General features: G+C 40.6%; 1 protein-coding gene across 13 annotated transcripts in view; it reads left to right on the forward strand.

Moving 5' to 3' along the window:
* ZC3H8 (zinc finger CCCH-type containing 8) overlaps positions 1 to 12599 on the forward strand; it is a 36012-nt gene that overhangs the window by 1282 nt on the left and 22131 nt on the right. For 12 of the 13 annotated variants that reach the window (XR_013349259.1, XR_013349262.1, XR_013349258.1 and 9 more), the window contains exon 2: positions 10818 to 10914. Coding sequence is in view for 5 of the 13 variants with exons in the window: in XM_077843289.1 (XP_077699415.1) it covers positions 10818 to 10914 (97 nt within the window). In the remaining 8 variants the exon portion in view is untranslated. Of the gene's footprint in view, positions 1 to 6136; positions 6296 to 10817; positions 10915 to 12599 lie in introns of those variants that run through there. The other variant, XM_077843294.1, reaches the window with a different exon arrangement.

The raw sequence follows: 12599 nt of genomic DNA on the forward strand, positions 1-12599 counted from the left end.
TAGTAAATTAACTTCCTTCTGAAGGAAAGTTCCTTGTTTTGTACTGAAGTGATGGACAGTGGTAAATCCTCTCATACCTTTGTGGTAGGTAATGCGTTTGGTCAACGTGTAAATGCAATGCATTCAGAAGCAATCACAATCGCAATTAGTACATTTAAAAATTAAAAAAAAAATTGAATAGGTACCTTGAAAAAGAGAAAAGAGGGGCACCTGAGTGGCTCAGTGGTTGAGCGTCTGCCTTCGGCTCAGGGCCTGATCCTGGGGTCTGGAGATGGAGTCCTGCATTCGGCTTCCTGCAGGGAGCCTGCTTCTCTCTCTGCCTCTGTCTCTGCCTCTCTCTGTGTTTCTTATGAATAAATAAATACATAAAATATTAAAAAGAAAAAAGAAATTGCATTTTTAAACAGTTGAATGTGACCATTGACAAGACCTGCACACTGATAGATAATTCTGCAGGCACTTGCCACATTTCAACATAATACATAACTAGGAAACTCAAAAGGCAGATCTATGTTGTCTGATTAACATTAATTAGTATTTGGAGTTAGACTCTCAGGTCTTTGTCTATTGTGACTATTTTACTTAATTTAAGTCTTACTGTAGCTAATTCAGATAGCCCACTTCTCATTCTCCCCACCCCCACCCCCTTTTTTAAAGTAGGCTCCGTGGCCAGTGCAGATCCCAATGTGACCTTGAACTCACAACCCTGAGTTCAAGACGGTTAACCAACTAAGCCACCCAGGTGCCCCTTCCCTTTATTTTTTTTAATAGCTTTATAGACATAAAAGCATATACCTGAAAGTTTACCCATTTTAAGTGTACAATTTAGTGCCTTTAATAAATTTGCCAAGTAATGAAGCTATCACCAACAGTTTTAGAACATTCCATTCCAGGCAGCCCAGGTGGCTCAGCAGTTTAGTGCAGCCTTCAGTCCAGGGCCTGATCCTGGAGACCTGGGATCAGGTCCCACATCAGGTTCCCTGCATGGAGCCTGCTTCTCCCTCTGCCTCTCTGCCTCTCTCTCTCTCTCTCATGAATAAATAGATAAAAATCTTTAACAAAAAGCAAAAACATTCCATTCCCCAAAGTGCCTATTTACAATTAATCCCGCCTTGCCACTCCTGCCTCAGGCAACCAATAATCTGCTTTCTGTCTCTAATAATCTGTCAAATCCTGTCTTCAAAAGGATTTGCCCTTTTGAACATCTCGTGTAAATTGAATTATGTTATTTTATTCTCCCTTTAAAGCACCCAGTCACGTCTACAAGTCTAAATGGAGCTCAGTCCTTAGTCAGTAATTTCTGAGTGAAATCTGTTTTTGCTGCTTTAATGTCTGGCTTTGTTTATCTGTGACAATCATCCCCGCCCTTAATGCACACAAATATTGTAACCACTATAAAGGTGCCAACAAGGGAAGGAGTGCTACTGGCATCTAGTGGGGAGAGCATCCCTATGCTGCTAAACTTCCTATTATGCACAGAACTGTCTCCCACAATTACTCAGCCCCAAAATGTGAGAATGTTAAGGTTGAAAACTCTGCTCTTGACTAGTAGAACCCAAGTTTTGGGGGTTAAAAGCAAAAATTTTTTAAAGACAAAAAAATTCTACTAGGGATAATAAAGGAAGGGTCCACTCGCATTTCCATGGCTTAATTCCCAGACCCATGAATCCTGACTATGGGACAAACAGCACCATATTATTGACTGCTGATTTATAGGATATATCCTCAAAACATCTAGCTAGTACTGAAACTGGGACTCAAGAGAGCATTCTATCATCTTATGTCATTTGCTTGTTTGTGGTAAAATATATATGATATAAAATTTGCCATTTTAACTATTTTGAAGCAACAGTTTCAGTGACATGAACTACATTCACACTGCTGTGCAACTATCACTGTCTGCTTCCAAACTTTTTCATTGCTCCTAAAAGAAACTATAACCATTAAGCAATAACTCCTTTTCCCCCTCTCCCAGCACTGAAAGCCTCTATTTCTGTCTCTGTGATTTGCCCACTCAAGATACTCCATATAAGCAGAAATACAGTGTTTATGTTTTTGAGCCTGGTTTATTTCATTTAGCCTACTGTTTTCAAGTTTCATCGTGTTGTAGCACGTATCTGAATTTCATCCCTTTGTGCGGCTGGATAATATTCCATTGTATGGATATACCACATTTGATTTATCCAGTACTTGGGATATTTCCACCTATTGGCCCTCCTGCTGCAATGAATATGAGTATGCAAATATTTGTTTCAGTCCCAGTTTTCAGTTCTTTGGGGTATATACCCAGGAATAGTATTGCTAGGTCATCTGATAATCCTACGTTTAGGCCAGCTGCTTTATAATGATAGAGACATCACTTATCTATTGCTACATAGCAAATTATCCCAAATGTTTGTGGTTTAAAACATAAATGAGGGTGCCTGGGTAGCTCAGTCAGTTAAATATCTGCCTTCAGCTCAGGTCATGATCTCAGGATCCTGGGATTGAGCTCCATGCTCAGCAAGGAGTCTGCTTCTCCCTCTCTCTCTCCCTCTCTCAAATAAATAAATAAAACCTTAAAAAAAAAAAACACAAAACATAAATGAGACAGGGACCTTGGGAAAATGCCCCTATGCATCGGGCACTCTCTTGGGTGGCTGTTATTACTTCTCTTGCAGAACAACCTGTGAACTGTTATTGCTTTTTCTTGCAGAAAGCACCAGCCAAGGAACAAGCCTAGACCAGGTTCAAACTATTCTGAGATAAAATAGGCAGCAAATATACCTTTCACTGACCTTTTCACTCATTATAATGCTAAAGCACACACACAGAGGTAGACACATGCAAATGAAATATACGGTATATGAAGAAGCATGTTTTGTCAACTGGGCCTGTGCCCCCAATTTCCTGGAATTCCCTGCCCCTACATCACTCGTTTCCTGCCTCAGTCTCCTTAAAAGTTTCTCTGGCTATTGTTCAGAGAGCCAGTCAGTCTGACACTTTTGTCATGACTGTGTCTCCCTTCAGCTGCAGCTGTTGCCCCTATAATAAAACCTTGCCTGTGTTTTTAAATTTGGGGTCCAGCCTCATTTCTACCATTGCTGGGCCCAAAGACCCAAGTCCAGTTACATAAACATTTACCTTCTTATATTTTCGTGGATCAGGAATCCAGGAGCTACTTAGCTGGTTAGTTCTGTCCCAGAGTTAGGTGCTGGCAGACCAGCTTCCAAGGTGGCTCACTCACATGGCTGGCTTTTCACAGGCTGCAGGAGTGCTTTCTGACATGGTGACGGACTTCCCTTTGGGTTGACAATTGAAGAGAGGAAGGCAGAAACTGCAGTGGTTTTTACCACCTAGCCTCAGAAGTTGGGCAGCATCTAATACCTAACACTGTATATGCTAGAAGTCGCTAGATCTAGTCCACATTTAAGGAAAAGGGAATAGGCTCCAGCTTTTGAAGGGAAAAGTGTTAAGGAATTTGTGAACACATTTTATTTTTTAAAAAGATTATTTATTTATTTATTCATGAGAGACAAGAAAAAGGGGCAGAGACATAGGCAGATGGAGAAGCAGGCTCCCCATGGGGAGCCCTATATGGGACTCAATCCCAGGACCCTGGGATCACACCCTGAGCCAAAGGCAGATGCTCAACCACTGAACCACCCATGCATTCCTATATGAACACATTTTATTTATTTATTTATTTAATTTTTTAAAAAGATTTACTTATTTATTATAGACATAGAGAGAGGCAGAGACACAGGAGGAGGGAGAAGCAGGCCCATGCCGGGAGCCTGACGTGGGACTTGATCCCGGGACTCCAGGATCACACCCTGGGCCAAAGGCAGACGCTAAACCGCTGAGCCACCCATGCATTCCTATATGAACACATTTTTTTTTTTTTTATGATAGTCACACAGAGAGAGAGAGAGAAAGAGAGAGGCAGAGACAGAAGCAGGCTCCATGCACCGGGAGCCCGACGTGGGACTCGATCCCGGGTCTCCAGGATCGCGCCCTGGGCCAAAGGCAGGCGCTAAACCGCTGCGCCACCCAGGGATCCCATTATGAACACATTTTAAAAGTACCACACAATCTATTGATTTTTTTTTAAATTTCAGTAACATATTTTTAACTTCTAAAAGTAGCATATTTTTAACTTGGGGGGGTACCTGGGTGGCTCAGTGGTTGAGTGTCTGCCTTTGGCTCAGTCTGTGATCCTGGGGTCCTGGGATCGAGTCTTCTGTCGGGCTTTCCACAGGGAGCCTGCTTCTCCTTCTGCCTATGTCTCTGCCTCTCTCTGTGTCTCTCATGAATAAATAAATAAATAAATATCAATCAATAAAAGCTCTACTTAGTTCTTTTTCAGCTCCTTAATGGCACTTTTTATAGTTTCCTTTTTATCAGGTTTTGCTATATAATAAACTTTAAAAACCTGTTGGCTTAAAACAACTACTTATTTAGCTTACAATGCTGGTCAGCAGTTTGGACTGGGATCATCTGGGAGATTCTTCAGTTGTCCACTGGGTTCCACTGTGTGTCTGTGGCCAGCTGTGTGTTGGCTTGGCTGCTTTTGCTTTTAGGGCCTTGCTGGCTGTTAACAGGATGTTGTTACTCTCTGCCATTTGTCTTATCCTCCACATGTCTCTCTCTTCTCTTCAGCAAGGTGGCCTGAGCTGCTTGTTCTGGAGAAGGCAGGAGTTCAAGACAAAGCACACACACACATGGCCTCTTAGAGCCTTGGGTTGGCATTGGCAGGCCTTTTCTGCTGCATTCTATTAGCAAAAAGTAAGTTACAAATTCAACTTAGATTAAAGAGGAGATTAAATAAAAAGGAGTTGCACTTGACGGGAGCTGCAAAGTCATATTGCAAAGAATGTGGAAATGTAGGAAAATGTAGAGAATTGGGCCCATTTTAAAAATCAATCTGTAGGGGACACCTGGGTGGTTCAGTGTCTGAGTGTCTGTGGCTCAGGTTGTGATTCCGGGGTTCTAGGATCCAGTCCTGTATCAGACTTCTCGCAAGAAGCCTGTTTCTCCCTCTATGTCTCTTCTTCTGTTTCTCATGAATAAATAAAATCTTTAAAAAAAAAATCAATCTGTAAAAGCACTCCTGTCGGTCTTAAGAGTTAACTTGCTTCAAGCTTATGTACTCCTTGCTTGCTGACCTAAGTCCCTTGGTCTATAGCAGAAACAGCCTACTTTCCTTGAGATTTGCTGGTGGTTCTCAAACACCATCTTCCCTGTCCAGCCAAAGCTGGAGGGTTTTAAAGAAGGCATGGGAAAAAGGGAGGGGGGGGGGCTACATGCAGAAGCAGGTGTTCAGATGCTTACTTATATATTGAAAAGACACTGAATGGACTTACAGGCATTAGTGGCAGCTATTTTCAAAGGTAGTCAGGCCTTATCTTCTGGGAAAGTTTGGTGTTTCATGCCTCAGGGCCAGTGGTCTCCTGTAAATTTACCACATACTTAGCTTTTTTATAGTTTTTATCTGAAAAGGCTAGTAGCCGATGCCTTTGCAGGTCAGTTTTTCTTGCTATGTTTGCTGCTTTTTTACATATTTTAATTTCCTTCCATGGGCTGGACATTTTATATGAAAATGTTATGTATGGTAATAATCTGAGTTGTATGACCTAGTACTTTCCTCCAAATGGGATAATATCTTAATCCCCAATTTTCCTCTCAGTTTTTAGTAACGATTCTTATACAAAAAGGGACTGCCTATAATATAAACAACAAGAAAAAGTAAACTTCCCTTCAGTTGTCTGGGAAGTGGACCCTGATTCGTGCCGGGAATCAAGCAGTCCCTCCCCAATAGGAGCCAGTCAGGTCACCAGCCTAGCCTACTGTTTGAGGCTTCCTTTTCATTATTCCTGCAATTTCCAGTGTCCCATAGGCATTATAGTAAGGAAAACTCAACAGCTCTGTTTCCCAAATATGTGCTCTATTTTCCTGCCTTGATACAATTCTCTACCCTAATGAAAGTGAAAGAAGGAGAATCCCAAGGTCGCCGGTTAAAAACTCTAATAGATTGGATTATAGACCAAGAAGCGAACCAGAAAAAAAAAAAAAAGCAATCAGACCGGCGCCTGCGCAGAGCCGCCGAGGAGCAAGAGGGCGTGCGCGGGGGCGGGGCGGCGCATGCGCGCCGCGGCCTGTGGCCCATGCGCAGTGCCGGGTCCAACCTCCTCTCACGCGTTGGTTGTTACTCCAGCTGCCGGGCCCTCGCGAGGGTGATGGATTTTGAGAATCTTTTCTCCAAACCCCCCAACCCGGCTCTGGGTAAAAAACCGACCGCGGACTTTGATGAAAGGTGATTCCCTGTCTTTTCACGCTTTGATCTCAGGGGCCCCTCCGGGGTCTGCCTTTTGGTTCGGTTCGGAGGCCGCCGCGGCCGCGTGAGGACCACGCCGCGGGGTCGCGGGAGGGCGAGCGCGTGGGGTCCGCCCGGCCGGCGAGGGGGGTCAGGCGTGGAGAGGTCTCTTTGGGGCCGCAGGGATGGAAGCCGGAGATGGGGCTCTCCGTTCGTCAGCCGCCACGGCCAGAGGTACCAGGACCCTGCTGGAGGGGAGCAGCGGGGTCCCGGCGGCGATGCGGTGGGGCCAAGGGGGGCCCAGGATGCTCCCTTTTCTCTGCGCTTCTGACCCTCTAGACGCGGTTAGAAACCTCCGTGTGTTCCCACTGTACTCGTCCCTCCACCAGACCGTCAGCTCCTAGCGGACAGGTTGCTCACTGACACATGCTAAACGCTTTTTTTTTTCTTTTCTTTTTTTCTTTTTGTGCAAAAAATCGAAACCCTAAGTTCTTGAAGCAACGAGGGTAAATAGTGAATGGTTTACCTTTAGTTCGTTGATTTGTATCAAAAAACCCGAAAGACCATAATAAAGCAGCAAACACCATTGGGATGTAACATTTCCTATAGGTTGAGAAAGGAACTGACAGCGCTGGCTAAATGGTGCTAGTTTATTGATGTGCTTAGAGACGTGTATAGTGCAGTGTGTTAACACCTAGATATTCATTTACTTTTTTTTTTTTTCTGTTTGAAGTGCTAAAAACCAACTTCTAAACCTGTTCCCCCCCCCCCCCCCCCCCAGTTTCCCTGAGCTGAAACCAAGACACACAGCCTTTTGTTCCCTCTATTTCTCTCATTCTCAGCATATCCATCCCTTATTCTGGTTGATTTTTACCTCGCGACAGCACTCAAATATGTTCACTTCTCTCTGTCACAAATACCTTAAGTAAAATCACTATCTTAATTCAGGCTACTGTCAAGAGTTTTACTAAGGGCTCTACATGAAATATGTCATTTAATCTTACTTAACCTTGAAGATAAGATCTTGTCCTTGTTTTTGCAGATGAGAAAATTGAGGCACAGAGAGGATAGATTGCACAGTGTAAGTGGCAGAACTAGGATTAAGTTATCCATGTTTGTGTTTCTAAGGCAAAACAACTAAAATAAAATACGATCTGTAAATATTGAAAAGAGAAAAAGACACTACCTGCAGATTATATGATCACCTAAAAAGGAAGTCAAGCGGAATCAGTTAAACTATTAAAAAACATAAGAGAATTCAGCAAGGTGAATCATCACAAAAAAAGACAATAACTGTGTGTAAGGAAACAATAGCAGCTATCAATTTGGAAATGTGTTGGACCAAAGACTCTATTCACAAAAACTTTACTGAACTACATGAAAGACACTTCTGGATTTTTGCCAAAATGTTAGGTAAAGAATAGTATTGAAGTATGGAAAGCATCTGTGAACCATTCTTGTTCATATCCTTTGTCCGTTTTCCTCTTCATTAGTCTTTCTCTTTAAAATTTTAGGATCTCTAGTCTGCAGATATTTTGCATTCGATTTATTTGTCTTTTGACTCTGCTTATGGCATTATTTTCATTGCATAAAGGGTTTTTTATTTTGTTTGTTTTAAATAAGGTCACATGAATAAATCTTTTATGGTTTTTGGATTTTTTTTCCTAATAATTTTATGATGGGATTACTCATTTCTTGGGCACCTGCCATTTTCCTAGACCATGGGGCTATTGCAATAAATAAATAAAAGAGATAAACATCTCCCTGAGATTTATATTCTTCTGGTACAGACAATGCATAAATAGTATTTTAAGTGATGATAAATGCCATGGAGAAAAATGAAAGCTGGGTAGGGGGATAGGAAAGGTAGATATTTTATAGAAGGTAGTTAAAGAAAGCCTCAGTATATCACTGATAAGTAATATTTGAGTAGGGTGGTGAGGAAGGTTGATTTATAGCAGAATATAAAGGTCTTGAGGAGGAGTGAGCATGGTGTGATTAGGTGATGGGAGCAAAGTGGCTAGAATGACAGCTGGAGTGGACTTAGTGTGGCGGGACTTGAAGAGAAATAGGACTTGAGAAGTACCTGGGGATAAGGTCAGGGAGGCAAATCATGTAGGGGCTTGTAAGGTGTCATAAGAAGGACTTTGGCTTTTACCCTGAATAAGATGAAAGGCTATTTATTGGGAGGATTTCAACAGAGAGTGACATTTTAGCAGGGTCATTCTGATTGTGTTGAGAGTGGAATATAACAGGGCAAGGGTAGCTTGGATCATGGTATTAGTAGCAAGAAGTGACCAAATATGGATGTATTTTGAAGATAAACTTTATTTTCTCACAGATTGGTTGGGGAATATTAAAAGAAGAGTCTAAGTTGACTTCGAGGTTTTGGGTGATTAGAAAGGTGTCATTAGAAGGGTGAAGTTGCTGTTTAAAATAACAGGAGGATTAGGTCAAGAGTTCAGTTTGGGCTCTATTAAAAATATGTCAAGTAGCTATCCAGGTGGATGTGTTGGCTAGGAAGTTGGTCCTGCCTGCCTGAGCTCAAATCTCAGCTCTACTAGTTAACTAGGTGTGTGGCAAGTTTTATAAAGCTTTGTGTAATTCCGTTTTCTCATCTGTAAAATGGGCTTCTAAGCCCTAGTATATATGTTATAGGGCTGTTGTGATGTGGATAATATGCATAGAATCGCTTCTGGAACAGGGTAAGCATAATGCAAGTGTCAGCCGCTGCTGTTACTGCTCTTACAGTCATTATCGTCATGATTGCTTTGCCTCAAGAGATGTTGCTTCCTACTCTGTTAGATGATTTATTACTGATAACTGGAGCAAAGAAGGTTTGCAACATTTGGTTTAATGGCTCTTGCAGTGATGGCTTCCATAGAGGCTCACAACTTGGTGCTTTATCTGATAGACGAAACTCAGGCTCTGTAGGGACAAATCAATGTTGAATTGGATGAAGCTGTGAAGCCTGAGCTCCTCCTGTAACTGCAAGAAAGCTCAAAGCCACTATTCACATTCTTGTTCTGGTAGTGCATTCCATATGTAGCACGTTTTTTGAGAAAGTACACATTGCCTTCTTGACTTAATCTGGCATGTAACTCCTATCTTAAGCTTTTATTCAGTAGTCACTGCTTGTCCAGATACAAATGCTTTCAGCCCTCTGTATTTATGGTGTAAGCCATTATTTAGATTTGTATATAAATTTCAGTGCCATCTTTGTTCACCAGCTTCTTATATTTCCCATCTTCATCTTTCTTGGGTTCATTTTTCGTTTTGGTAGAGTATCCTCAAATCATGGTCTCAGACAATGTCTCTCTGCATGTTCAACTTCTCAATCCTTGCAAGTCTAGAAACACCTTTCTTTTTCATCTTCCTGCTTGAATGTAAGTTAGGTCCTCTCCTGACCTTGAAAGGCACCTTGGATTCTACCTGAAATACTATTCTTCCGTACGTTCCTTTGTTTGCTAACTTCTCTCTCTCTCTCTTTTTTCTTTTTTTTTTTTTTTTTACAGATTTTATTTATTTACTTGATAGAGACAGAGTGTGCATTGGGGGGAAGAGGGACAAGCAGACTCCCTGCTGAGTAGGGAGCCTGACACAGGCTCCATCCCGGGACCCTGGGATTATGACCTGAGCTGAAGGCAGCTGCTTAATTGACTGAGCTACCCAACTTTTTTTTGTAAAGTTTGTTTGTTTGTTTGTTTGTTTGTTTGAAGTAATCTCTGCACTCATTGTGGGGCTCGAACTCACAACCTGAGGATCAGGAGTGCATGCCCTATCTACTGAGCCAGCCAGGTGTCCCTATTTGCTAACCCTTACATATTTTTTAAGCTTAGAAGACTTTGGCCCCCAAATCTAGGTTAAGAGTTCCCCATATATATGTACTATGGTATTCATACTATATTAAAATTTCTTTTTTTTTTTTTTAAGATTTATTTCTTTATTCATGAGAGACACAGGCAGAGGGAGAAGCAGTCTCCTTGCAGGAAGCCCAATGTGGGACTTGATCCCGAATCCTGGGATCACACCTTAAGCTGAAGGCAGACGCTCAACTGCTGAGCCACCCAAGCATCCCTATATTAAAATTTCTGTATTTTTTTTTCCCTCCCACGTACATAGGAAGTTCTCAGAAGGCAGGAACAAGGTCTTTTTCATCGTTGTATTCCAGGATTTAAAGCCTACAGCCTTGTATATGGTGGACACTCAATATTTGTTGAATGAATGGAGCGATGAATGAATGGGTGGTTTATACAGCTCCTGATACTAGAACGTGAAGATTATGTAAACTAAAATTTCAGCTTTATGGTTTACTTACAAACACAAGTTGACATGTACAGCTTATCATAAATTTGTACAATATTCCTTGGAGTATTTGGAGTAGAATTTGAATTTGGGACTTCTTTGAGGGCAAGTAGAAGATAAGCCAAATCTGTGAATTTTAATGCTTTAATTTTAAAATGGTATGAACCATTTTCAGGTTGAAAAAACCATCTTGTGTCATTTGATGTTTTTGCTGCAGAATCGATGATGGAATAGATGATACAGAAGTTGAAGAAACACAAGAAGAGAAAATAAAATGGGAAGTAAAACTGGAATGTGAACGAATACCCAAAAAAGTAAGATTAAGTTGGCATATTGAAAAAACAGACAGGAGTGAGTGTGAGAAATTTATCAGGGGTCCTATTTGTCCCCGTTTAGTCAGCATTGGAGACCTAGTTGCCTATATCAAGGAAACCTGATAACACTTAAGAAAATTTATCATTCAGAAGCTTCGGTCATTTAACATGAACTGTTTTAGTGTATTGCTTTTATTTTGGTTTTCCTTTTTTGTTTGTTTGTTTGCTTTTTTAAGATTTTATTTATTCATGAGAGACGAACCCAGGCTCTACTTGCAAATGCATAAAACATCAATGTGTAGTATCATAGCTGATTAAAAAGAGAACACCTAGGTAGAGACTTCGCAAGTCAAGAAACAGCATTACCCTCTGATGCCTCTTTTCTCATATTCCTTTGTTTCCTACTAGAGATAACTAGAGTTCTAACTTGCATGCTAATCACTTCCTTGCTCTTCTTTAGAGTTTTAGTTTTACTACTAATGCTGTCATCCTTAAAAATACAGATTTTCCTTGCCTGTTTTTACACTTTATAGGAAGAGAATGAATAGTATTGTATGTGTTCTTTCTGTTATCTTTTTCTCAACATTATAAGATTCATAGTTGTTGTAGCATATACTTTTTTTATTTTCTGAGCTGCAACATATGCCAATATTGAATATACTAGATTTCATTGTTGGTAGACATTTGGTCTGATTTCCATTTTTGGAGGTTATGGGTAGTGCTACTGCATTCTTTCACATGTATCCTGTTGCACAGGTGCTCGTATTTACCTAGAACTAAAATTGCTGGGTCTTACAGTATAAGCATCTTTACCTTTACCTTAATGCCAAACTCTACTCCAAAGTAGTTCTACCAGTTTTTATTCCCAGGGGTAGCGTATGAGAGACTGTATTTCTGTGGCTTCACATTTGATATTGTCATCCATCATGTTTTTCGCCATCTGGTGAAGTAGCTCATTGTAACTAAGCTTGCATTTTCTTGATTACTATTGGGATGGAGCCTCTTTTCATATGTTTGTCCCATTTGGGTTTTTTGTTGTTGTTGTCCGTTCAAGTCTTTCTGTCTTCTTATAATTATTAGTTTCTCTGTGATTGTTTTTTTCTTGATTTACAATTCTTTATTTTGGATTGTAAGGGTTTTTTTTCCCCTTCATTGTGGATTATGTATTGCAAATACCTGCTTATTTTGTGGCTTTACATGATGGTATTTTTTAATTAAAAGTTCATAATTTTAGTGTATTCAAATTTATTAACCTTCTTTGTAGTTAGTATTTTCTGTGTTTTACTTAAATATCCTGAGATAATAAAAATATTTTACTGTAGTCTCTTCTAAAAGATTGTTTTGTTTTTCACATTTAAATTTATAGTCATCCATAATTTATTTTTGTATCTGTATACTGTGAGGTAGGCGTGACAAATTCTGTTTTACTTTTTTTTCCTGTTGTCATACTCAGTTGTTCTGGCATCATTCATTGAGGAAAAAGAATCATTTTTTCCCCCGCTGGTCTGTTGTAAAAAAATCAAATGTTCATGTTTGATGGGTTTGTTTCTGGGCTCTGTTCTCTTCCTCTGGTTTATCTGTCTAGCCCTCCCCCAAGATCTCACCATGTTAATTATTGCAGCTTTATAATGAGTTTGGATGAGGGATCTCTTCTGGACAGCAGGGTAGAACTCCTGTTGTAAGTT

Source organism: Canis aureus, chromosome 12 (genome assembly GCF_053574225.1).
Source record: "Canis aureus isolate CA01 chromosome 12, VMU_Caureus_v.1.0, whole genome shotgun sequence".
Lineage (NCBI taxonomy): Eukaryota > Metazoa > Chordata > Mammalia > Carnivora > Canidae > Canis > Canis aureus.